This window comes from Choloepus didactylus, chromosome 7, assembly GCF_015220235.1.
Source record: "Choloepus didactylus isolate mChoDid1 chromosome 7, mChoDid1.pri, whole genome shotgun sequence".
NCBI lineage: Eukaryota > Metazoa > Chordata > Mammalia > Pilosa > Megalonychidae > Choloepus > Choloepus didactylus.
In genome coordinates, this window is record NC_051313.1 from 13267873 (window position 1) to 13295839 (window position 27967).

Sequence of the window (27967 nt, forward strand, 5' to 3'; positions counted from 1 at the left end):
TTTTCCTGAAAGAATCATTTGCGTCAATGTCCTTAGCTCAAAATTTCTGGCACATAATAAATGGTCCATAAATTTTAGATTTTACTCCTAAGATGATCCTGATTTCCTCTGAAAGGTTTTTCAATAAATCCATTTGCTAAATATATAACTCAAGATAAAATACCATAACTCTGTAAGACCTTTTACATAAATGTATTTACAAATCAGTAAAAAGAAAAAAAAAAAATTCCTCCTCTTTGCTATTTATTCTGATTCTGTTTAGATTATATGGCCTCCACACCACACAATGGGTCATTTAGTCTGGTCTCTGAATTGGAAGTCTCCTCCTCCCACTCAGGCAAACAAACACACAATGGCACAGAAAATTCAGGGATGGTTCCTCTCGTAAAGACAATTCAGCATAAATAAACTGGATTACTTTTGAACAATCCCGCAATATGAAAAGCCTAAAGACTCGCTGCGTTCTGAGTTGGTATATTCCTGGTTCAGGCCTTCACTCGTCCCGCCGGCCTGGGAGAGGGAGGGTAAGACGTTCACCTAGGCCCAAATCAGGGGGGAACAATACCGCCCTTCTTTCCTTTGTTGAGGCTGGTAAGTGTACCCACTCTGGGAATAACAATCTCACTGAAACATGGACACACTGCTCCTTCTGCTTCGTCTTTGCATAAATTGTTCCTCTTTCTGCAAGATTAACTGATACCATCTGTGAGGTTCCTGGGCCTCCACCCTGAGCGCGCACTGAAATCTGCCTGCCCCTTTCCTCTGCCTCCTTTCAAAGGTGCAGGAACACACGAGCCACCCCAGGCCGGTGGCAGCACGTCCCGGGCCGTTCAACCCCTTGCTTCCCGCTCGGCATCCAGAGGCAAACCCCCGGCCTTCCGCGGCAAGGCCCGCCCCCCGGCTGTGATAGGCTGCCGGGAATAGCCACGGCCTGTGCCACCGAAAAGGGCAAAGCCTTCGGAAATAGAAACAAAGTTGGTCACACATCACATTGGCTTTGCCCGAAGTTTTCCCCTCGCTCTTCTTGAACATGCTGCCATGGGGCAAGTGAGCACTCCTGTCCCCGGGGGCGCGTCGGGGCGGCCGGGGGCCGAGGGCCGGGCGGCGACTCGTCGGTGACCATGGTACCTGTTGAACGCGCAGAGGGCCCCGATCTGCTGCGCCCCAAGGGCAGAGCCGCGGACACCGAGCGCAGCGGCAGAGCGGCCGGCGGCCGGCAGCCTCCCCCGGCGGCCAGAGGTAAAGGGGTCCCGCCGGCCCGGGCTGCCGCGAGCAGCGCGAGAGGGCTCGGGGCGCCCCCCGGGGTGCGTATACATGGATGCGCGCGCGTGCGTGTGTGTGCATGTGTGCACGTGTGCGCGTGTGCACGCGTGTGTGTGTGCGCGCCGGGTGCGTGGAGAGAAGGGGACGGGGTCTGCTGGGATGTGTAGTGATTGATTGACGTAGTTTTGTCTTGACTTTCTGTGTTAAGGAAATGTGAGTTACACACGCAGTGCTGGTGTGAGAATTCCCATTGATTGTGTTTACATCGTACAATGTAGAAATCGTTTACATTTGGGAAAGGTTGACCGGAAAGATTGTTACATGCGCAACCACACACACATATAAACACACGCACACTTTTTCGTTTATTGTCGCATAGTAATAAGTGGACATTATAACCACCGTTTTTTAATTCAGTATTTTAAATAGCCTACATGAAATTATTATGTAGTCATGGTTTAGAGAGCTATCAATGATCACAGATTTCTTTTTAAATTTCCAGCATCTGTTTGGGATGGATTTGATCATTATTCAGAACCTGAATCCTGGCTTCGCTTTCTCCTGCTTTTCTTAAAACTGGCCTTTGGAGCTGAGGGTTGCTTAATGCTTTTTCCTTCCAGAGGTGACATTGGAAAAAGTTCTAATTCATTTCAGTTACTTCACTAAACCAAATGCTTTTCTTCCCTTCCATATATGCAATTCCCACTAACACTTTTCCTACCTCTTCTTATTCATTTGGCTTGTTCTCAAAAGAACAGAAATTAATTGCAACATTAAATGAAATTGAACACAAATAATTCTCTGCTTCCTGCTTCTTCCCCAGTTGTGTTCTCTCTAGTTGTAGAATACATTCCCAAGCTATCAATTGAAATTTCGTGAACAATCCAAAACACTCAATAAGACAAGAGGCATTTACCCTTTGCCTTGGAAAGGGGGATGTGTACCTACATTTGCGTTCTAGGTTTGTCTGCTCTTGGAATTGTATTCTCAACCCCACTCAGCCTCTCTGTGCCTTACTATTTCAAGTCAAGAATGAGTATTTGGGGTCTTCTTTAAGTATAGCCTGGCCCTAAGCAGGGCTGCCCCTTTCCCTAAGTGTGCCAGCCTCCTCTCTGGCTCTTAAGTGCCCTAAGAGCCAGGCAAGGGAAATATGTGTTCTGGGGTATTAGGAAAAGAGTTGCAAAGTTCTTTTCCCTGAATTCCGGAGAGACTGAACTGCTGAGCTGGGATGGCAACAAAAGGACTAGCTAAGTAGCATCAGTGATAAAGTCACAAAGAAAACACCAAGAAGTTGGTTTAGGAGAGAACCCCACGGTAACAGTTAAAAAGTGATTATTTCATTTTGATATGGCTTTGAAAGTACAGTACACTCTTAGTAGCTTCTGTTGCGCAAGTTCACAATTATCCCAAAGGAAGGTAACATGGAATTTATGTTTGCAAAGTTGAATGCAAGCATAAAATTCAATTTGAAGTTCAACTGTTTATGTTGTTGTAAAGAAATGGTAGATGAATAAACACCTCTTTGACATAATTTTTTGAATTTAATTTAATTTTTATTATGTAGAAGAAGCCATATTCTCTAAAATCTCAAATGAATACAGCTTTGATTTGTGCTATATCTAGTTTGTATTTTGCTGAATGCAAACCTTCTATTATTACTTTTGTAAAATTTTCCCAAATTGTCTTAAGCATTTCTTGGTACCAAAGGCAATTATCATATATATGAATATAATGAATATGGGGTGCAGATTTGCATGCTTTTGACAAGCTGTTTAACCTTTCCACTCATTTATAATGGGATTGTATTTTAGTCTGTTTTATGGAGACAGTGTGAGGTTTAATGAAATAATATTTATCCAGGACTCCTTTTGACTTCCTTATATTTTCAACTTCCATAGTTTCTTTCACCCAAGAAACTCAGAGTATTTAAAATATGCTCAATATTTATCATAATATCCCTGCATTTGAAGGTAGAAAGTTTTTCTGTATTCCTAGATGGAAAAATTCAAGCACAAAGAGGAATGAGTTATACAACCCAGGACAAGGTAATTAAATCATCTGAGATACTGAAAAACAAAACAAAACACCCTAAACTCTGCCATTGAATCCTCTTTACTGCTAAGGTGGCACAATGACCAATTTTGGCAGGTGTCCTCGGCCACCCCTTCAAATTTGAAAAGAGTGCTCTGTTCTCCAGACCAGAAGCTAATGAACTGAAATTTATTTTCAGGAAGTTACAACTCAAAGTGGGTGCATTTTCAGTAAAATTTTCAGGTTCCTGGGCATGTTCTAATTGACCCCGTATAATGGCGTTGAGCTCGCTTTGAAACTGTGGTGTCTGTAGCCAACAACAGATACATAGAGAGGTGAAGTGCGAAAGCATAGACTTCCCGAGGAGCATGAGGCCGGAAGGTGTGTGGTTGGCCAAGTCCACCCCACGGCGGACGCAGAGCTGCCCCTGGTGGCCTCTGCCCCTTCATCTGCCCTTTTTTTGTGGGACACAACAATTGACCAGGGGGAGGGCTCTTTCAAGTCTCTCTTTACTCCCAGGAGCACTGCTTTTTCCTCTCTATTCTGCCCAAAAGGTTAGAAACCAAGAACAATATTTATTGTATGAGTGCAGGTGCTTAGCCCTGCAGACCCAGCTGTGCCAGGAACCCACAGCGCTGAGAACCTGACTCACTGACCCATTGGAAAGGGCCAAATGCCCCCTTTCTGGGATTTAAGAAGCATGCACTTCTGCTAAGCAGATGACCACCCCAAGGCAATTGTTCTCAAAGATTATTAAGGCTGTGCCCTAGTTTTTCCAAGTAGAAGCTGAGTTGGTGGTTAGCCTATTATTATTCAGGTCCCCTCCCAGTGTCGCTCTAGTGGAAAGAGGGGAGGTGGGGACGGGAGCAGCTGCAGCCTGCCATCTCCTGCTAGACCCCCCTCCCTCCCATTCCCTGTAGCCCTGAGAAATGCCATGGAACAGGATCACACAGCAAACCACAGCTCTAGGGCCAGCGGGCTTGTCACGACTCTGGTCAGCCTGCCGACGTTTTGAGGGCTGTGGTGCATTTACTCTGTCCCTCTTGAGCCTACACTGGGTGCCTCTGAATTCAGTCAGGTCCAGCTCTCTCCGGCTTGCTCAGGCAGCCCACCACCACTTTTAGGACATAGAAAGAAGAATTTTAGGAATGCACTCGTCTCAACAGAGGTGAGAAGGGAAGAGAAAGGGAGGCCCACAAGCCTGACCTGATGACAGAGCTGTAGTTGTAAGAGGAGGGACTCCCACAGGCCAACCCCCTCAGGCAGGCTGGGGCCTCTCAGAGTTTGTGAGCTACTGGGCCATTTCCATTTGTCCGGGCTTTCCAAAACCTGTGACAAAATGGTTGTATTTTAAAAATACATGTATTTAACAAAGTAATGGCTGGCAACAAAAAAAAAAATTGTTGTGTATGATGTGACACTCCCAAGGAAGTGACAGGACTGGTAGACAAGTTAGTTCCTGACAAACTATAGACTCCTTGGTCTGGTGATGGGACCAGTTTAAAAGATAAACATCTCTTTCAAGGTAGTCCACAGCTCTCTGTAACTGTACATTTAACTTCCCTTGGAAATCATATCAAAAGTCTAATAAATTTGAGGCTTTTTGTGACTAGAGGCCTGGACACATGGCCCCTCTGGGTGGGATCTCGGAGGGAGAGACAAGGCTGTAGATAAACATGGCGGGCAGGGTTCCCCTGCTCATTCGGGGTGGCCCTGGCGTGCACAGCAGGGCTCATGTCCCCTCTAAGGCACAGAGGTGTCTTCACCTGCCATGGGCCACCTCCCAGACACCACAGAGGTGGCAGCTGCCTGAGGAGCCAACCAGAAGGGCTCACTCACCATCACACACCAGCTGCCGATGCCCACTCGGAGAGGACTGTGCCTCCCCTTCGTGGGTTGTTAAATGTTTTTAACGTGGCCCTTCTTGCCACACGCCCGGTGGGAGCAGGTCGGACCCAAATCAGCTCTCAGGGGGTACTTTTCAGTGGTCTGGATCGTACACTAGCTGGTGAAAATAAGAACTCAAAACACAATCTACCCTGCAGAATACCGAGGAAATGCAATTCCACATGGGCTCAGAAAGAATGAACTGGCCAGTTTTAAAATGCAAGTTTTAATTGCCATAGACGTGTGGGGGTTTTGTTTTTTTATTCAAGAATAGCTATTCCTTGAATTGTGGTTTCATAGGTAGCAGTTTCTCAATAGGAGGAACCGAAGAGTATTTAGCTAGTAGAGTGCAATTAGCTTCAGCTTCTAAGAGTTGAAAAAGTTATTTATTCATAGCGTATGAACAAAAACTGATAACATTTTTAAGTTGAGTGGAGTCAGGGTTCCTGAGTTCAATTTTTTTCTCATGAACAGTTTTCTCCAGAAGGGTGAGTAATTGAAAAAAATAATGCAATGAGAGCCATTTGAAGGACACCCGGTTATGGTGGTGGGAAAGGAGAAAAGTTGGAACCTTCTTCCCACGGGGCTCTTTGACCAAATAGCCAATGAGGAGGCTCTCAGTCCATCTCCCTCACAAAGCTGTCAGTCTCAGTTAAAGGCACAGGGCCCGAAATCCCACAAAATGTTTCCCAGCAGAAACACTGAGTCAAATATATTACCTTTGTAGTGAATAATACATCTAACATGGGTTTTTTAATCCTGTTTTGTTCTTGTTCAATGGTATTCTTTTCTTTCCTGTGTCATATCCTATTTTATGCATTTGCTAAATGACTGCCTCAGCAAAATAGGAATTTTTCTATACAGTTTAGGTCAAAGTAATCTATAAGACTGTAGTAATTTATAACATCATTCTAATCTTAGGGGCTTTCATTGTTTTTGAACAATGACTCATTTTATGCTGTTCTGCCAAAATGTCCAGGAGAAAATGCAGTCATTCGCTTGACTTATAGGAGTATTCTTTTCCTTAAGTAAGGAATTTAACTTTAAACTATTAGAGTTTGCTTCCATTGGAAGTTATTTCTCAGAAACACTCATGACTCACATTTGCCTGGCATTGTTGGGCTCTGGAGCTGTGTGCTGTGTCCATATTTTATCCGAAATGTATCACTCCTGCCTTCACCTGTTTTCTTATGTGCCAGGCTCATTTAGGAACCTGCCTGGAACAAGATCTCAGCTGCAGATGCATAAGTCCTAGTTAGATTCAACTCGGACAGTGGGTGAGAGAGTATCCCAAAGGAATGTTGTGTTTCTTTGGCACTGGCAAAGTAAGCTGTATAAACTCCAAAGCAAAAATCACAGGAAGAATTTCTCATCACGCAAGCCCACTTATGTAGGTACTGCCAATTTTGGAAACAAAGGAATTCAGAAATTCATGAAAAGGCACGATTGTTATTCTGCAACAAGATCCCATCTTATTCCCTTTGCCATCAGTGAGAGCGACTGTTTCAAAGTTCCACCTCCAGAGTACAGAGACTTGACCCCATAGGTTCAGATTAAACAAACCTTTGTTGAATGATGACTGTGGGCCAAGTTTCTATTACCGTGGTCCTTTCTGATCTTTACCCTTTGAGGTATTTATGCATTGAGGTAATGATGTCCTCAGTGCACAGAAGAGGAAACTGAGGCTGAGAATGACAGCTAACATTTACCAAGCACTTATTACGTTTCAGACATTCTTCTCTCCCATTCATTCTCACAGCAACTCTATGAATGAGGTTAATATCTTTATTTTATCAATGAGGACACAGAGGATCAGAAGGATTAAGAGATATGTCAAAGCCACTAGCTGGATTCAAATCCAGGTCACTCTGATTCCAGACTTATCTTCACCTTTATACTCAGGTACATCCTGGAGAGAGGCAAAGTTACTTGCTCCAGGTAGCGCAGCTAACAGGTGGCCGCACAGGGGCCCGAACCTCTGTCTGTGAATCCATTCCACTTGGCCTGCCATACCATCCAGCATGATATCTCCACTGCCTGTCTGTCTGTACTATAAACGTGGTAGCCAGTTACACTCAGTTAAGAACTATTGCATTCTATTTTAGCTAGTGCTATAATTTTTTCATGTAATATATCTTTTCCTATGAGATTGTAAATCCTAACATAAAGCATAAAATATGTATTCTTGTACGTATCAAAGCTCTGAGCAGAGTGGAAATGCTTGGAAGGTACCTTGTAGTTCACAGTAGATAAGAACGATGCCTTGACCTCTGTATTTCCAGCCTGTACATCAGGGATCGCAAACATTTGGCATGAGTACCACCATCCTGTGCCACCAAATCCAGATGTGACCTAGGAAACATCTCAACACAGTGCCCACAATAACCACTGCAGCTGGTGGCAGCTGGCATCCATACGAGCCTTGTCTGCTGTCTCTGCCCCTGCAGGTGCTGGCACATGGCACATGCCTCGTTGTCTTTTTTTTTAACTTTATTTATTGAAAAATTAAAAAACAAACAAGAAAACATAACATTCCAAATAAAACAAAGCAAAGGATTAAGAAAAACAAAACCTAAAATAACTACTTTGCTTCCAACATGTTCCTACCATACCCCAAGAAAATTAACAAACCATAACCAAACAAAGGAATAAGAAAGACAAATAACCTAAAATAACTACATTGCTTCCAACATGTTCCTACCATACCCCAACAAAATGAACAAACCATAATCAAACAAAGGCATAAGAAAAACCAAATAACCTAAAATAACTACATTGGAGCTACTTTTTTTTAAAATGCAATGGCTTTTTTTTTCACTTTATCAAAAAATTTAAATATGCCTCATTGTTAAATGAATAAATGACTGAAGAAGTTTTTGTTGAGTTGGATTAAGAGCATTTAAATCTGGTAAATAGTTATTGAGTGCCTAGGGTGTAAGAGGCTCATTACTGGCTGCTTCAGGGTGAAAAAAGATAGATATCTGAGACATTATCCCTGTCAATAGGCTTTACAAACTCATCAGAAAGATTAAGAATCTCAGTAACTGCAAGACAATCATTCAGCAAATAGTGAGTGTCTACTAGGAATCATATGTGATGCTAGCCTCCAGGATTATAAGAGGATAAATTTCTGTTGTTATCCAGTTTGTGAGTCCAGTGGTGAAGAAGGGCCGCGCATGCAGTGAAGATGCTTATTGAAAATTGGGGGAGTCAGATAAGGCATCAGAAAACCTACTCTGGGGTACGTGGATATGTGCATAATACTAAGGTGGTGCATGGAGAGCAGCTCACCCAGTGTTTGAAGGATCCTACAGGACAGTAAAGCTAAACTGAGTCAAGAAGGTATAACTGAGGCCAATAGATTTGCAGAGAGCATCCTAGGCAGAAAAAATAGCTTATATACAAGCTTGGAGAAGAGAGCATGGCATATTCAAGAACTGAAAATATTTCAGTGTGATGGGAACACAGAGTTCAAAGAGGGGGAAGGGAATGGCACAGGAATCTGCAGAGGTCAGCAGAGGTCATATCAGGAAACCCTTGTGTCTTATGCCGAAACAAAATACCACAAACTGGATAACAACGGAAATTTATCCTCTTATAATCCTGGAGGCTAGAAGTCCCAAAACCAAGATTTCAGCAGGCCATGCTCTTTCTGAAGGTTCTAGAAGAGGACCCTTCCTTGCCTCTTCTAGTTTCTGGTGTTTGCCAGCAGTCCTTGCCATTCCTTGACTTTTAGCTGCCTCACTCCAGTCTGCTCCATCTTCACATGGCTTTCTTCCCGCTGTGTCTGTCTGTCCATCTCTGTGTCCAATTTTCCCTCTTTTTATAAGGACACTAGACATGGTGACCTCGTTTCAACTAATTACATCCTCAAAGACCCTATTTCCAAGTAGGGTCATTCACATTCACAGGAATGGGGATTAAAGTGTGAGCTTGTCTTTTTGGGGGACACAATTCAACCTACAACATCTTGTGTGCTAAGTACCAGGAGAGGGGAATTCTTGGGAAGGAGAACACATCAGTTTAGAGATATCAGGAAGGAATTTCTGAAAGGGATAGTGGTGGCAGAGTTAGGGAATCTTGGAAAGCCTCAGCTGCCTGTTTCCAAATCCTCCAGCTTTATGGGGGTCACCATTCTTTTAATATTTAAATAACAATAGTATTAAATCCAGCATGCCTCCTTGAGCCCCACCACTCCTCCCACCCTCACACGCACACACACACGTACACGCGCGCACACACACACACCCACACACACGCACACGATATTCCTCAGGAGTCTTGTGGTTCTTCTCATCATTTCTTGCATCAACTTCCTCTTTCCCTGGATTCTTGCCCTTCACTTCCTGCAGCTGGTCTTTTCTCTCATCCCTGCTCCAGTTTGTGTTTGGAGTCCAGTCCCTTTTCCTTGATATTCCCAAAGCCCATGCACACAGGGTCTTTGTATATTTTCACTGATGAGGTAAAGAGGGACATAGTGCAATTGATTGCAAAGTAGGCCCATTCTTAAAACTCTGTGTCAAATCCACTACGAGGAATTTCTTATAAATGGACTTTTCCAGAACGCATAGGCCTCTTGTCTCTGGCCACCCCCACCGTCCACAAGTTGACAACTTGTCCTGACATTTCTGGACTCTCTTCGTGTTCTTTCTTGAAAACACACACACGTATGTGTCAGAATCCTCCCTGTATCTTACATAAAACGTCTCAGCCTTCCCACTACCATGCTCCTCTCCTTCTCTCTGTCAAAGTCCACCATTGTCAGCGTGCCCTGCTGGCTTCTCCCTCAACACCCACATGGCCATCCGGGTTTTTTATTTTAGTAAACTAAGTGCTCTTCCCCAAAGGATATCCATCTATAGGGTTTACAATATTATTTGTTTTCTTCCCATTTCATTTACTTAAATAAAACACCAGGAGTGATTCTCACCATTTTTGAACACAATAACTCCTTTTTAAATAGAAAACCACTTCACATCTTCTCATATTAGTATTTGCAGTTTTATACTCATTGATTAGAAAATATAAAATGGCAGAAAGCTACTATACATTCGCTAGCACTTAGAATTTTTTTTTATCACATCCACATACATTTGAAATCTTGACGTACAAATGTGTATGTCATTATTCTTCCCAACGTTAAAATATCACTGGTTGAGTCCCTCACAGAGGCTCTGTCGATTTTCATCATGGCTCATGCCCACTGGGAATCTCCCATCTGGAGGTATCAGAGATCTCTGGATAGGGAGGCAGCTGGCTGATTGTCCTCCAGCTCCACCCCACCCACCACTCTGATGATGGAAAGAGATGCAAAATTACATTAGCACTGAAAGCCAGAAATATTCGTCAATGAGTTAGGACTTAACCCTAAATAAAATGCTGATGTAGGCCTAATGTATAAGACAGTCAACTGGGAGTGGCCCCCAGATTCCCACTGCATACCCCTTTGGAGCAGCATGGGCCTTTGCCAACCAGGGAAAAGAAGGCCCTCTCCACGGAGCCCTGGAGCTGCTCTCTCAGTGGGTCAGATATTCCTGCTCCACCGTCCAGTTCTTCCCACACTGTGCTGCCATTTTTACTCTTCTCCATCTCCAGGGGATACAATTTCCAGGATTCCAACAACTCTGGGCTAAATGGGAAAGATGGTGGCTCATTGCATTTTGGAATCTAAAATAAGTGTTAAGAAGGGACAAAGCCTAGGATTGCTGCTAGAGTAGTGCAGTTCTAGAAGTTGTAGTTTTGCATGTGCTGTTTTCTGACCAGCAAGAAACTACAGACTGCCTTAAATTATCCAGGAATGATATCCCTTATGCACAGGCAGGAGACCAAAATGTGGAAGCAGGAAAATCCTTTCTCAATCCATTGGAACCATATCGGAAAAATAACTTCCAGGCACCAAAAATGTGGCTAGTCACTGTGCACATCAATTACTTCTCCAGTTTAAGACCTAAGAGGGGTTTCCATCTGCAACCAGGAAGCTAGAGTAAGGGTGTCTATTATTGTCCACTCAACAGCTGCTCCAGCTCCTTTCTGAGCTTCTGCCTTTCCTACCACGATAACTAAAGATTCAGATGCTCGCTTCCCGGTATCTCTTGCAGTTAAGTTTGACCACATGACCCAGTGGTTCTGGCCAATGAGACATCGGGGTAATTCTTCCAGGGGGAGTCTGCAAAGTTTCCTCCCTGATGAAAGGAGAAGGCACACAAGGGTAGACCCTTGTGCTGAGCTGCCTTCCACTGTCCCCTGCCTTTGCTTGTGAGACGGCCCCACGAGTGGGCAGGGACTGAAGGAGGGGTGAAGACACCAAACCCAGCTTGCTCTTCTTGTTAGTTAGACAAGAAATGTTCCCGTGTTTTAAGCCCCTGTTATTCAGGTTTTGGGTTTCTTGCAGTCAAAAGTAACATAACTGACTTGGGAGCGGACTTAAAGAGAATGCAGAAAATCTGGTTACTGGCAAATACATTTCAAATACAAAGGAAGCAGATGCATTCTAAAATTTCTTCCTATAGAAAACATATATAAATCTGATTTCTGCTCTCAATATAATTTTTTTTTAATGGACTCTCTGAAAACAGAGATGTAGGAAATCTTCACCAAGGTGAAGATGGAGCCGGCTGAGGACAGAGATGCAAACAGACTCTATCAGACATGAAAGGAGATGAGAGACTACAGCGACAGATTTACCACCTGAAGTCTGTGATGTGGAGGATAAACACGAGAAGCTATTCCTGAATGCAGATGAAAAGGACAGGAAGGTAAGACGAGAGAGGAAATTGATATATATACACAAAGCTATCATGGTTAATTTTCTGAGTCAACTTGGCTAGGCTCTGGTGTCCAATTTTGTCAGACACTGGCCTGTTTGTTACTGTGGAGATATTTCGTAAATGGGATTAGGATCTACACATCAGTCGACTTAATAAAGGAGATAACTCTCGGTAATGCAGGTGTACCTCATCCAATCAGCTAAAGGCCTTCAGAGTGAAGAACAGGTTTCCAGAGGAAGAAGACATTCTGCTTCAAGACTACAACATCAATACCTACTGAGATTCCAGCTTGCCAGCCTCCTCCATGGATTTTATATATATGTGGACACACACACACACACACACACACACACATGCATATTGTTGGTTCTGTTTCTCTGGAAAACACTAGCTGGTACAATAACTAACAAGTAGATAATTATTCCTAAAAAAATAGAACGAAAAATGCAAAAAAAAATACTAGAAGAAAACTTCTCTGATCAGAAGAATGACTCAACTAGTAGCACAAAAATTTAGAAGAAACACCTAGATTTATCCTGGCTTTGAATTGCAGGAAGGGAAGAAGGAAGGAAGGAAGGAAGGAAAAGAATCCAAGTGATACATGTAATCAGGAAAGAAATGATAGCTAACAACAACAAAGCAAAACCTATGGATGTGCTGATATGCAAATTTAAACAATGCCCCCCACCCTTTTATACTACTTAGCCAATAGAATTTAGAGAACATTAGATTCAGTAATTACTGTGAAAGTTCTGCTAAATATCAGATCTGGGACTGGAAAAAGAAAAAATGAAAAAGCAAAGCTCCTGTCTTTTCTCTTCCCCCTAGAAAGGCCAAAGGTGTAGGGACTGCGGAGGGCAAGTTTTCTGTTGGTCTGAGTTTCACTGTATGATAAAGAGGGGGTGGGGGGCAATGGTTAGATAAAGCTTAAAACCCCAAAATTTACCATCATAGGGTACACTGAAACTTGGCGCAGGGCCCAGAATCAGTATCTCAGACCTTTCACTGTCGTTGGACAAGGGAAACTCTTCACCACGCTTTCCAGCGTGTGTCTTCTGCGAGTCTGTGTAGGGCAAGTTTCTGGTTAAGCCAGGGCATCTCCCTTCTGCAGCCTCCAAAAGCCTCTGCTGGGCACCAACTTTGTCCCTTGTCAGCTCCCAAGGGACTTCAAATCTGTGGCAGAAAACGATAACCAAATAGAATCCAGCATGCTGTAATGGAGGCAAACCAAAAACCATGGAAGCCAGGCAAGAGAGAAAAGAGGGTAATGCTGACCTAAGAGAGGAGCTTGGAAAAGCTTTGTAGAAGAGCTTTTTTCTTTAAATTAAAAAAAATTTTTTATAATGCAATTTTATTGAGATATAGTCACATAACATACAATCATTCAAAGTGTACAATCAGTTGTTCACAGTATCGTCATATAGTTGTGTTTTCATCAACATAATCAAACTTTGAACATTTTCATTACTCAAAAAATAAAATGAATAAAAAAGAATATCCAGAACATTCCATTTCCCTCCTCTCCTCATTGTTCATGTACTTATTTTTTAATACAGTTTAATTGAGATATGTTCACACACCCTACAGTCATCCACAGTGTACAGTCATTCACAGCACCGTCATACAGTTGTGCGTTCATCAGCAGAATCAATTTTTGAACCTTCTCCTTACTCCAAGATAAAAATAAAAGCAAAAAAGAACACCTAAATCTTTCTATCCCCTCCCTCCCACTCTATTCTTCATCTAATTTTTGTCCCCATTTTTCCACTCATCTGTCCATATACTGGATAAAGGGAGTGTGAGCCACAAGTTTTCACAGTCACACAGACACACTATGCAATCTACATAGTTATACAATCGTCTTCAAGAATCAAAGTCACTGGGTTGCAGTTTGACAGCTTCAGGTATTTCCCTGTAGGCATTCCAACACACTAAAGACTAAAATGTGGTATCTGTATAGCACTAGGAATATCCTCCAGAGTCACCTCTCGAGTCCATTTGAAATACATAGAAGAGCTTTTTGATAGTTGAGCTGGATCCTAGTCAAGATTCAACTCAAGTTCTACCTCCCCTGTGAAGACACCCTTCACAACCCCACCCAGGTCAGCATTGACTGAAAAACTGGACACTGCAGCCTAGCCAAGTTGACTCAGAAAATCACCCATCCCAGTTATACATGTTTACTTCCTCTCTTGTCTCCAGCTTCCAGTCCTTTTTATCTGCATTCTAGAATTGCTTCTACTATTTATTCTCCACCGCACAGACCAGCGTTCCCCTGACCTGCCATATTTTGCTGTGAAGGAAGGGGAAGGACACTGTGGTCCGGGGTAGAGTGTGAAGAGAAGTACAAGTCTGGGAAAGTGCACAGCTTTTCCACAAATGCCAAGTGGTGCCACTGGGCTGGAAAACAGGGCACTCAAGAGTTCTGTGGAAGACAAGCTAGAGAACAATTCCATGCACAGGGCTGATGCTTAATAAATTCTTAATATGCAAGTAACAATGAAGCATTTTGTCATTCCTGCAAGGCTGCTATAATAACTAACTAATAAGATTGCTGAAAGGTTTTATAGAAATGCTAATAGCCTTTTAGTCAAGTGCTAAGCATTTATGTGAATATAAAATCCCATTTGCTAACCAGGACATACCACTGTGTATTAACCCAAGTCAGCTGATGTAACTGGGGGGAGGAGAGGACCTGGGGACAATGAATTCTGGAGTGCTGTTTCCTTTCATTCGTTTGTTCATTCATTCAACAGACACTTATGGAATATTTACCTCTTACCAGACAAAGACTAGACCTCAGAATACAGACATGAGTAAAGCAGGGTCTTTGCCTTCAAGAAACTTTCAGACTATAGGGAGAGACAAACAGGTAAATAAATGAATGAGAGGCTTCACATGTGAGCAGTGCTCTGTGGACACACTTTCTGTGTACTGGGCAGTGGGACCCAGAGGGCTGGGTGGGGCAGCAGAATATGGCAGGGCAATGATGAAGCAGAAGGCTGGTCTTCCTCAGGCAGGTGGGACTTGGGTTGACATTTAGGGAGAAGGAGCAAAGAAACAGCAGACCAGAACTGCAAGGCCATGTAGGGGGAGCTGCAAGTTTTCTCAAGCAAAATATGCAGTAGGGTGTTTCTTCAATTTGTGAAGCTCCCACCATAATTACTTGGCTGCCAGACACCAGAACGTGTGGGTACGTGCTTTGCAGGGTAGCGTATCCCTCGGAGAGCAAGAGTTTAGAGTTGTGTATTATGTACATTCAGCGTAATAGGCATGGGGGAAGAAAGGAAAGAAGAAAGCCAGCAAAAACTCGTATAGTGAAAAATCAAGCATTTCACGTTCTGAGCCAGTCATACTTTCATCTGAGGCAGGGTGAGCTGCAGACAATGCAGCTATTGTGACAGCCTGTGCCTGCCATGCCCCTTCTTTCTCCAGGGCTCAGCACTCTGTGCACTAGGCCTCTGAAAGGTGATCACACCTTTGAGAGGAATGGTTTTCCTTTATCAACTTAATAAGGAGTCGTCATGCACCCAGAGGGAAACTGGAAATCGTCCCAGAGCAGCTGCTAATCTTTTAGCAAAGCAGCAAGACACAGAGGGTTGGTGACTCCGTCTCCAAAGTTTCCAGTTCTGTGATTCCCGCAAAAGCTGAGAATTCCCAAGGCTCTTTTGGGGATAAGAAGCATGGAAAAGAAGGGCCCCCAAGAAGCAGGGCTGTGAACAAAATGCTAGGGTATGCTAAACCTCAGCACTGACCCAGCCACTCGCCTTTAAGGCTGGGTGCTTTTTGAAAAGGCACTAATTATGACTCTTCTTTCTTACCCTTCCCTGAGCACTGGCTGCTGCTTCTCAGTCCACCATGCTGCCCCAAACTCTGCTCCCCATGTTTAGGCAAACAGAAACCCCATGTGCCGGTTTGGATATATTATGTCCCCAAAACGCTATTCTCTTTGATGCAGTCCTGGGGGAGCTGATGTATTAGTGTTGATTGGGTTGGAACCTTTAGATTGAGTGTTTCCATGGAGATGTGACTGAATCAACTGTGGGTGAGATCTTTGATTGGATAATTTCCATGGAGGTGTTACCCCATCCATTCAGGGGAGGTCTTAATTTAATCTTGGGGGTCCTATAAAAAGAACTCACAAACAGAAGGACCTCAGAGCAGCTGGGAGCAGCTAAGAGTGACATTTTGGAGAGGAGCTGCAACTTAGTGAGACATTTTGAAGATGGCCATTGAAAGCAGACTTTTGCTACGGAGAAGCTAAGAGAGGACAAAACACTCCAAAAGCAACATATTGAAGAATGCACAGGAGCTGTGAGAGAAGCTGGAACATAATCTGGGATCAGCAGATGCCAGCCACTTGCCTTCCGAGCTTACAGAGGTTTTCAGATGCCAATGGCCTTTCTCCAGTGAAGGTACCCTATTGTTGATGCCTTACCTTGGACACTTTATGGCCTTGGGACTGTAACTCTGTAACCAAATAAACCCCCTTTATGAAAGCCAAACCATTTCTGGTGTTTTGCAAAATGGCAGCATTAGCAAACTGGGACACCCCATCTAGCTGCCATTTCTTCAAACCACAGCCTCTCTCTTTCCTTCCATTCACTGCCACATATCTTGGAGGAGTTCCCTCTACTCTCTGGCATCCTTAGGACAACATCTAGTGTATATCATCTAGTTAACCAAAAAGTAGACAAATGAACAAGCCCACTGGAACAATACTTTTCTTGGTTTTCATATGGTAAAATGGCATCAGGAAAATGTCCTGGTTTGGAAGTCCTTGGCTGTGGTGGCACTACAATCTTAAAGCCTTAAGGCCTTTCCACTGCAAGACCCCAAATGGGCTGCTGAGGGTTCCTAGTAGAACCTCAGCAGTAGGAAGTGGCAGAAATAATTGAGGTGCATGGGGAATATAATTTTGGGCAGCACCTCTTAAAGCAGGTAGCGGGGAAAATGCACATCAGCAAATATAACTCAAACAACTAAGACCTCAGCTTAACTCTGTAGCGTCTAGCCCCACGTTGGCAAGCCCCCCCATGTGGGAATAGGGTCATGCAACTCTTAAGCTTTTGAAAGCACATTGCCAACACACAGACACACACACACACACACACACACACACACACGGAGAGAGAGAAATATGCTGTGATATATATAATTTAAAATAAAATTTTTGCCCATCCATATTGAAGTAGTAGTATTACATCTCTGAAGAATTAGCCTCAGAGCTAGGTGCTGCGTCTCAGGAGAAACACTGAATACCTGGAACGGTTGCCAGACCCTGTGCCCATATCCCATTTTGTCAGCGTCCCGAGTCCCGACTAAAAGAACTGGGCATAGGAGGCTCGGTCCAGGAAGTCCTGGAAGCAGAGGATGAGGCTGAATCCCCTTCTGTTGAGAGGGATTGTTCCTGACTACAAGAGGCCCGCTTTGTGACTTGCTTTCCCATTCCCCCGAACCCTTGGGCTCACTGTAAGGCAGGACGATAGGGCAGGGAAGATCGGGATTCTTGTATAGGGAAAAGCTATTTCCCATCTAATAAAAGGAGAAACGAGGAAGGGGAAGGATAAAGACAAGATAGCAAGGACACTCTCCTGCTACCCAAGTCACACCGGCCCTGTGGCCCATGCCTTCCTCAGCACGGTAATGGGGTCCTCTGTCACTCTAGGGTCCCCTTTCCCGGTGCCAGTCCCAGCCCTCCCGCGGGGTCAGGCGCCAAAGGCACTTCTTTCTCCAATCAGAACAACCGGAGGCCATTTAACAATTGCCAAAACACACACACTGATTAACATGTCAAGCGTAGATAAAATGAACAGTGACAAGTAGAGATAAGAAGCTGCTCAACATTCTACATACAAGGGGCAGAATTTGACCTGATTTTCCCTGTGGTAGGGGAAGTTGTTGAGGTTCTTAAGATCATACGGAAAAGAGAGCATGGGGAAACTGAGGACACGAATGAACCTCTAAGAAAGTTCCTTAACGTCAACGTCATTTTTACATTAAAAATGTGAACCAATGAAACAGAAATAATAGATAATAAAGATATTGCCAGAATGTAGAGTTTCTTGCATTGTCTGCAATATATAGCCCAGTACCTGAGAGAACTTCAGAATTTGTCATATTGAGAGAGTCCTTGTAATAATTGTGGTGCTAAATATTTGTTTTCTGATTAATTGAGAGAGAGAGAGAGAGAGAGAGAGAGAGAGAGAGAGAGAGAAGGAGAATAAATTGCAGATTTAATTTAATTTAATTTAATTTAATGGTTTTTGTTTGCAGTGCTCATAAATTAGTTTTATTTTTTTGTGGATTACTTGCGTCTTTATTGGCTCCTCCATTTAAATATTTGACCTTATTTTGAAATTTTACGATTTGGAGTCATTCACTTCCTAGATCCCACCAGGATCCCAGAGATGCAAAATGCTTTTGGTATTTGTGGAGGGCAGAGATGTTTGTAGATCACGTCATATAACTTGCTCATTTCACAATCACTCAGTAGCCACTCTTTAACCACTCCCCCCGCAGGCAGGGCTAAATAGCCTCAGCTCAGCCTATGAAAACTGGTACCCAAGCACATTTCCAGCCCGTTTTACACACGCCTTGGTTCTGCTGCTTCTCAGTCTGTCTCCTTTGTTGGTATCTCCTCAGCTGAGTGCTGGAGGTCCTGAGGTCCCAGTCCTAATTCCTGCTTCTCTTCCCCCGCTCCTTCTCCCTAAGTGTCCTCATCCATTCCCATGGCTTTAAATGCCAAATACGTGCAGCTGACTTCCAAGTTTATATATATGTATATCTCCAGCTTGGACCTACCTCTTAAGTATTCCCAATCCCCTACCTGACATTTTTACCTGAATATCTTAACAGGTAAAACAAATAAAATTCTTTAATGTCTGAAACGGAACTTTCGATGTTCACTGCTCCTCTCACCTCCACCCATAGCCAGTTCTCTTCCCAGGCTTCCCCTGGCCAGGGTTCTGTCCACAGTGTCCCAGCTGCAGGGTCACCTTTGCTTCTGGCTACTTCCCTACCGTCCACATCCAACTCATTGGCAAGCGTAGTCATCTTTGCCTCTAGAATAAATCTTGAATCCCACTACTCACCTCCAATTCCATCCTAATGCCCAACATCCAAGCTACCATCACCTCTTCTCAAAACTAAGGGAACAAACTCCTCCCTGTCCCCATTCTTGCCCCTTGAACTACTTTCCACCCAGTGGCAATAGTCTCCTTAAAATCAAGTAACCCATGGCATCAAAACCCTCTAGACCATTCAGTGGGTGTACTTGGAATGCAATAAAAATGTGTGCCATGACCTGCAAGGCCCAAGGGGATGTGCCCTTGACCTCTCCAAATTCATTTTTGTCCCCCTCCCACTATCGTTGTGGGCCCCCACATGTGATGTGCAGACCACCTGATAGTTCATGAACCATGACCAGAGCTTTTCTGTCCTGAGGACTGGGAAGGTGCTGTTCCTGGATCTGGAATGCACGTCCCTCTGCCACCCTCTGTTTCGTTCTGTTTCCATTTTGAAGAGTTACAGACATATAATGTAACACACACCTGTGTACCCGCCACAGAAAATTAATAACTGAATATTTGGCCGTTTGTCTTTACATTTTAACCTAAAAGTGTAGAACAATACAAAGTTCAAGTTCTTTTTGTTCTTCTCCCCATGTTCCATTCCCCTTCCTCCTTCTCAGAGTGAGGACAGACACTGTAGTTTCCCTCCCTCCCTCCTTTTTAACAGCCCTGACTCGGTTAGGGCACTCCCGCCCCCTCGCCCACCCCTAACATCCTCTTGTGCTTCGACTAAAGCCAATTTTGGCCCGAATCTGGCCAAGGAGACACAAAAGCAAGTTTCCTGGAAGCGGTGATTCATTTTGGCCCAGGTTATATAGTGCAAGGCCTGTAGCACTTCTTGAGGCTTCTACCCTCTCTACCCTAAAGGATTTGCATTTAGGGAGTTGGGTTCTTTGAATTTCTGATCAATTTCCATGCCACAAACTAACCACATTCTTATTTTTTCAGTCTTCGGATGCCATCTGTCATCTGCTTCTTGTGCATTGCTGTCTGCTCTGAACTAAAAACATCAACATCAGAGGGAGAAGGCGACTGGGCTTCCAAAATGTCGTCACCCCTCTCCTCCCGCAAAAGAAAGAATGCTTTCCCTGCTGTATCTAATAATTTTTATTGTTAGTATATCATCATAATTGTGTGTGTGTGTCTGTGTATTTAAACTCAGTGCTAAGAAAGGCTTACACAAAGCTGTGTCTCAGTTCAGATACGGAGTATTTAAGATGACAGTTCAGAACTGACCTCTTCCGTGTCTCCTCTGCTTGCAGGTTGCGGTATGTTGACTTTCCTGTCGTCCGTCACTGCGGCTGTCAGCGGCCTCCTGGTGGGCTATGAGCTGGGGCTCATCTCTGGGGCTCTTCTCCAGATAAGAGCCTTGTTAGCCCTGAGCTGCCATGAGCAGGAGATGGTGGTGAGCTCCCTGGTCATCGGGGCCCTCCTGGCCTCTCTCACGGGGGGCGTCTTCGTGGACAGGTACGGGAGAAGGGCCACGATTATCCTGTCGTCCTGCCTTCTCGGGCTCGGAAGCTTCGTTCTGATACTCACGCTGTCTTACGTCGTCCTCATCGTGGGGCGCATCGCCATCGGCGTCTCCATCTCCCTCTCTTGGATCGCCACCTGCGTTTACATCGCAGAGATTGCCCCGCCACACAGGAGAGGCCTTCTTGTGTCGCTTAACGAACTGATGATCGTCACTGGCATTCTTTTGGCCTATGTGGCAAACTATGCATTTGCCAGCGTTTCCCACGGCTGGAAGTATATGTTCGGCCTTGTTATTCCCTTGGGAGTCTTGCAAGCCATTGCAATGTACTTTCTTCCCCCGAGCCCTCGGTTTCTATTGATGAAGGGACACGAGGAAGCCGCCAGCCAGGTTCTTGGAAGGTTGCGAGCCATCTCGGACACAACCGAGGAGCTCACGGTGATTAAATCTTCCCTGAAAGATGAATCCCAGTATAGCTTTTGGGATCTATTTCGCTCAAAGGACAACATGAGGACCCGAATCATGATAGGACTAACGTTGGTATTTTTTGTGCAAACCACCGGCCAGCCAAACATATTGTTCTATGCGTCCACTGTTTTGAAGGCTGTTGGCTTTCAAAGCAATGAGGCCGCCAGCCTCGCTTCCACTGGGGTTGGGGTTGTCAAGGTGGTCAGCACCGTCCCGGCCACCCTTCTCGTAGACCACGTCGGCAGCAAAACCTTCCTCTGTGTTGGCTCCTCTGTGATGGCAGCTTCGTTGGTTACCATGGGCATCGTGAATCTCCACATCCACATGAACTTCACCAGTATCTGCAGAAGCCATGGTCCTATCAACCAGTCGTTGGGTGAGTCTGCACTTTATGGACCCGGAAATCTGTCAGCTGGTAACAACAGCCTCAGAGAGCCCTTCGAAAGGATCACTTCTCACAGCAGGAACTCCCTAAGGCCCAGGAGAAATGATGTGGATGAGAGAGGGGAGATGATCTTGGCGTCCGTACCAAAGGCGGGACTAAGCCAGACTGAACACCAGATAGTCACAGACCCTGGGGAAGTCCCGGCTTTTTTGAAATGGCTATCCTTAGCCAGCTTGTTGGTTTATGTGGCTGCTTTTTCCATTGGTCTAGGACCAAGTAAGTATTTTGTTCCTTATTCTTCCCTTCTGTCTCCCCTTGTGTTTTGGTTTGTCAAAGCTGATGAAATGCAATATACCAGAAATGGGTTGGCTTTTACTATGGGGATTTACTAACTTATAAGCTTACAGTTCCTAGGCTGTGAAAAATGTCCAAATTAAGGTATCAACAGGATGATACCTTCTTGAAGACTGGCTGCCGGCAAGCTTGGGATCTTCTGTCGGATAGCAAGGCACATGGTGTCATCTACTGGTCCTCCTCTCCCAGGTTTTGTTGCTTCCAGCTTCTGGCATCAGTGGCTTCCTCTCAACTTTTCTGGGACTTTTTCTGTTAGCTTCCCTTAATTTCATCTCTTAGCTTCTCTGTGTGTTTTATCATCTTATAAAGGACTCTAGTAAGAGGATTAAGACCCACCTTGAATGAGGTGGGTCACATCTCAATTGAAATAATCTAATCAAAACTTCCCACCCACAATAGGTCTACACCCACAGGAATGGATTAAATTTAAGAACATGATATTCTGGGGTACATAACAGCTTCAAACGACTACACCTTATAAATGTTAACTTATTGCTTTTGACCATTCAGCACATCCTACTAGTGTAGTACCTTGTACATATTACTGCTAGATGTAAGATGAGGATAATATTGGCCACTTGGTATTTATGTTAATACAGAAAGTTGTGCTTGGCTCAGGTCTGCTTGATGGAATGTGCGGGGCTCAGTAGATGATAAACACAGTCAACTGAAGTATATGTTTACCGTTATCTATCGCTTGAGGATACTTGAACTCCAGTTGATTGGGTTGACCCAGACCTGGAAATATATTTGTTGCTCAAGGGACTAAGCTGTTTTATGGAAGTAAAATTTTCTGGAGTAACATTTTCCTCCATATCATTCTGGAGTCTCTTCATAGGTGAAGAAAATCTCAAGTGTTTAGATTTTCTCAGAGACATAATAAGGATACATTCCAGTAATGTTAAAGAAGAAGGGAATTATTTTTTTAAGTACATTGTATTCACTAGAGTAACCTCCCAGGGCACTTGACTGTCAGTCCATTAAACAAAACAATAGGCGTCTACTCCCATCGTCACTCCCATTCAACACAATACAAAAACCTTAGAGGAGACAGTCGCAAGTCTGTTTTATTTACATAGTCTACTCCAATGGCAAAATTTAAGCATTCCCTTTGAACAAACACTCTTAGAGATGGACGTGGTAGAATAGGTTGCTCTTTGCACTTCTCTAGGCTTTTAGCCTCACACCCAAAGTCAACACTTCTCTGTCAGGAGGTTGTGAAGAGTCTTTTGTATGGCTTAGTAGGAAAAAAAAGTGCTCAAAAAACAATGACAGCCTCTTTCTCTCTCTTCCCCTATCTCTCTCTCTGTCTCTCTCTCTTCCTGTCTCTTTCTGAATCAGTATTGGAACTTTTATTTACCAGGATCAAAAGGCTCAGGTAAAGGAAATTGTTGGAGTGTCAGGAACGATGGCTGGTGGGTTGAGGCATAAAGCATCTCACGTAGGTTTCCGGTGCCATGGACTAGACAGTATTTTTGGAAAGAAGGCTGCTTTAGGGCTGCTCAGCAGCAGAAGTTCCTGAATTTTCACTATAGTGATCCACTGCTGACTCATTAACTATTCATTCAAGCGACATATACTGAGCACCTTTTGATTTTTAAACCGTGAACTCCCTGCTAAGTGCCGGGGACACAGTAATGCACAAGACAGACGTCATTTCTGTCTTCAAGGAGACAGAAATGTAGCAGAGACTGAGCTGCACCCCTTGTGTCTGCTTCTTTCTGTCCAGCAGCCAGCAGGTTTGCCCTGCTTCATACTCAGCTAATCAATAACTGGATTTGTGGTTACAGCCTCTCAGCCTCAACTCCTCCACTTCTAAGTGGACTCAGTCTCTAGAAATTTATTCATTCGAATTCCAGAGGGAGAGAGCAAATGAATCTAATTGGCCCTACTCTTTGCTGTGCCAAGTCATAGGTGGTTGTTTGATATGCCTCTGGTACAATCAGTTGTGGCAAGAAGATTGGGTCACTTGGTCTAAACCATGGATGACCAGTAGCTAGTCCTTTATCTGACATAATAAGAAGGCAGATTTCCCCAGAGGGACTGTGAATGGGCAAACAAAGTAAACATTCCAATATGGTCAACCCTTGACACTCTGAATTGTTCCTGAACCCTGATCCTGCTTTTTAAGATAAAACTGTGGTGAGTATCGTTAATGAAACTAGAAACCACACTTTCCGGAAACATCTTATTTCAGGATTCAGTTATCCTGTGTGTGAGATATGTACGTGGCTACTCTTATGCATTAAGCTAATGACATTTGATCAAGCATCTTATTTATACATTCATTTCCAGAAACTCTGAAAGGTCTATCAGAAGGGCAAGATATAGGTGCTATCTTGTACCAAGAGTACCTTAAACTTGCTTGTGAAACTTTTTCTGTGTTAACGAGTACGGTAAGTCACTCATTTGATAAACTGTACATGGTAGTTACTGTTTTATTGATTTGTTTGCAACATGTTATGGGGGGGTATATCTATAATCATCATAAAACTAAAATTATTTTCCTTTTTTTTTTTACGATTTTTTTTTATTAAATTCAGTTTTATTGAAATACATTCACACACCATACAATCATCCATGATATACAATCCACTGTCCACAGTATGATAACATAGTTATGCGTTCATCACCACAATCTATCTCTGAACATTTTCCTTACATTAGAAAGAACCAGAACAAGAATAAAAAATAAAAGTGAAAAAAGAACACTCAAATCATCCCCCCATCCCACCCCATTTGTCCTTTAGTTTTTATCCCCATTCCTCCACTCATCCATACACTAGATAAAGGGGGTGTGATCCACAAGGTCTTCACAATCACACTGTCACCCCTTGTAATCTACATTATTATATAATTGTCTTCAGGAGTCCAGACTGTTGGGTTGGAGTTTGGTAGTTTCAGGTATTTACTTCTAGCTATTCCAATACATTAAAGCCTAAGAGGTGTTATCTATATAGTGCATAAGAATGTCCACCAGAGTGACCTGTCGACTCCATTTGGAATCTCTCAGCCACTGAAACTATTTCGTCTCATTTTGCATCCCCCTTTCAGTCAAGAAGATACTCTCAGTCCCACAATGCCGGGTCCACATTCATCCCCGGGAGTCATACTCTGCGTTGCCAGGGAGATTTATACCCCTGGGAGTCGGGTCCCACGTAGTGGGGAGGGCAGCGAGTTCACCTGTCAAGATGGCTCAGTTAGAGAGAGAGAGGGCCACATCTGAGCAACAAAGAGGTACTCAGGGGGAGACTCTTAGGCACCATTACATACAACTTTAGACTCTCCTTTGTGGTAATGAGCTTCATAAGGGCAAGTCCCATGCTCGAGGGCTCAGCACATCAAACTGCCAGTCCCAATGTTTGTGACAACATCAACACCAGTCCAGGTGAGGATGTCCAACACATCCTCAGATCTTCGGGGCTGGGGAGGGGGAGGCTGTAAATATATTTTTTATTATCTACCCAAATTACTCTAGGGTGTGTCACTATTTCACTCCAGCCTATACTAACCTACCGTATCTCACTTCCTATTCAAAGTTCCGTGCAATTGTGGTGTTTGAACAAATCAACTGTAGAGTTGTAGCGTTTAGAAAATTTAGATCCTGTACCAAATAGATATTTATTCCCTTGGTCTCATATGAAAGTTGAAGTTTTAAAACACAAACAGTTTCAACCGTTATCCTTTGGCCTGGCTTGCCCTGGTCTTAACCAGACCTGCTTCATTCATATCACTAATTGAAGTCTGGGCTCTTTTTCAGCTTTTTTTTTTTTTTTTTTTTGACAGTGGCTGTATGCACTAATACTGACATTCATATCTGCCGAGCTCTAGCTCTGAGTTTCAGGTGTCTCAGAGATATGCATTGTTCCAGAGACCAATCAGGTTATACGCTAGGGGATCAGCATCTCAAAGTTTAGAGATAGGCCTTACAATTCAGGGATAGAGTTAACTGCTGTAAGAGCTTACAATCTAGGGACTATTACAATTATTGTGTCCACTTTAGGCTATGTTCTAAGATTCAATTCTGAGTTTACACATTGTAGTTAGTCCATATTGGTGAGGCATCATCCCTCTCACCATGTTTTCTCCAACACTTTTACTCCTATATATATATTTTCCTACAATTTTATAGAGTTATATTCACATACCATACATTTATCCACAGTGTACAATCAGTTGTTCATGGTATCATCATAAAGTTGTACATTTATCACCACAATCAGCACTTGAACATACTGATTACTACAAAAAAAATTGTTTTTTTTTTTTTAGCAATAAGAAAAAATGATAAAAAGAAAAATAACATGTCATACTATACAATATACTACTAAGGACAGCAAATAACACCACTACCAAGAATCCCATATTACTCCCCTATATCCCCCTCTCATATACATTTAGCATAGGCGTATTGCCTTTGTTACATTTAATGCAGGTATATTACAATGTTACTGTTGACCATAGACTCCAGTTTGCTTTGATTATGTTTTTTCCTGAATACCATCCCTTTTTCAAATTTCTACATGGTTGACATTCATTTGCTTTCGCACATGCAAAAACATTTTTATATTTGTATATTTAGTAACAGTCATTGGCCACTCCAGTTTTTGCCACGTTATACAGTCCCAGTCTTTATCATCTATCTTTACCTCTGGTGTCATACATTCTCCTATCCCACCTCTTTCAGCTTTACTCACAGACATCTTTGTTCAGTGTACTTACGATACCGTGCTACCATCACACAGTATTATGCTATCTATTTCTGGATCTATGCAATCAATCCTAAACATTCTGTAGTCCTTCAGCATCAAATGGCTGATCTCTGCCCTCTTTCTATCTCCTGGTCGCCTGTGTTGTCAGCTTTTAACTCCCAAAGTTTATTCATTAATGTCTGTTCATATTAGTGAGACCATACAGAATCTGTCCTTTTGTTTCTGGCTAACTTCACTCAACATAATGTCCTCAAGGTTCATCCACATTATTACATGATCCATGTCTTTGTTCTGTCTTACAGTTGCATAATATTCCATCATGTGTATATACCACAGTTTGTTTATCCACTCATCTTTTGATGGACATTTGGGCTTTTTCCATCTCTTGGCAATTGTGAATAATGCTGCAATAAACATTGGTTTACAAATGTCTGTTTGTGTCTTAACTTTCAGTTCCTCTGAGTATATACCCAGCAATGGAATAGCTGGGTCATATGGCAAATCTATATTTAGCTTCCCAAGGAACCTCCATACTGTCTTCCAGAGTGGTTGCACCATTCTACATTCCCACCAACAATAAATAAGTGTGCCTCTTTCTCCACATCCTCTCCAGCACTTGTCATTTTCTGTTTTTTGGATAATGGCCATTCTGGTAGGTGTGAGATGATATCTCATTGTGGTTTTGATTTGCATTTCCTTAATAGCCAGTGAAGTTGAGCATTTTTTCATATGCTTTTGAGCCATTTGTATTTCCTCTTCAGAAAAATGTCTGTTCATGTCTTTTGCCCATTTTTTAATTGGATTGTTTGTCTTTCTGTTATTGAGATGCAGGATTCCTTTATATATTCGGGATAGTAAACCCTTATCTGATATGTGGTTTCCAAATATCATCTCCCATTGTGTAGGTTGCCTTTTTACTTTTCTGACAAAGTCCTTTGATGTACAAAAGTGTTTAATTTTGAGGAGATCCCATTTGTCTATTTGTTCTTTTGTTGCTCATGCCTTGGGTGTGAGGTCTAAGAAACCACCTCCTTTCACAAGATCTTTAAGATATTGCCCTACATTTTCTTCTAAGAGTTTTATGGTCTTGGTGCTAATGTTTAGGTCTTTGATCCACTTTGAGTTAATTTTGGTATAAGGTGTGAGATGGACATCCTCTTTCATTCTTTTGGAAATGGATATCCAGTTCTCCAAACACCATTTATTGAACAGGCTGCTCTTTCCTGGTTGCTTTGGCTTTACTGCCTTATCAAAGATCAGTTGTCCATAGATGTAAGGGTCAACTTCTGAACACTCAATTCAATTCCATTGATCAGTATATCTGTCCTTATGCCAGTACCATGCTGTTTTGAGCACTGTAGCTTTGTAATATGCTTCAAAGTCAGGTAGTGTGAGACCTCCCACTTCTTTCCTCTTTCTCAAGACTTTTTGGCTATTCGGGGCACCTTACCCTTCCAAATAAATTTAGTTATTGGTTTTTCTATTTCTGTAAAGTAAGTTGTTGGGATTTGAATTGGTATTGCATTGAATCTGTAAATCAGTTTAGGTAAAAT

The 27967-nt window shown here is 43.1% G+C and overlaps 1 protein-coding gene across 2 annotated transcripts in view; it reads left to right on the top strand.

The window, feature by feature from the left end:
• Window positions 1-937: 937 nt before the first annotated feature.
• SLC2A12 (solute carrier family 2 member 12) overlaps window positions 938-27967 on the top strand; it is a 63904-nt gene continuing 36874 nt past the window's right edge. Inside the window, exons 1-2 of one of the 2 annotated variants that reach the window (XM_037843352.1) lie at window positions 938-1239; window positions 20284-21624. In XM_037843352.1, the coding sequence (XP_037699280.1) occupies window positions 1122-1239; window positions 20284-21624 (1459 nt within the window). In that variant the 5' untranslated portion in view covers window positions 938-1121. Of the gene's footprint in view, window positions 1240-1292; window positions 1305-20283; window positions 21625-27967 lie in introns of those variants that run through there. The other variant, XM_037843353.1, reaches the window with a different exon arrangement.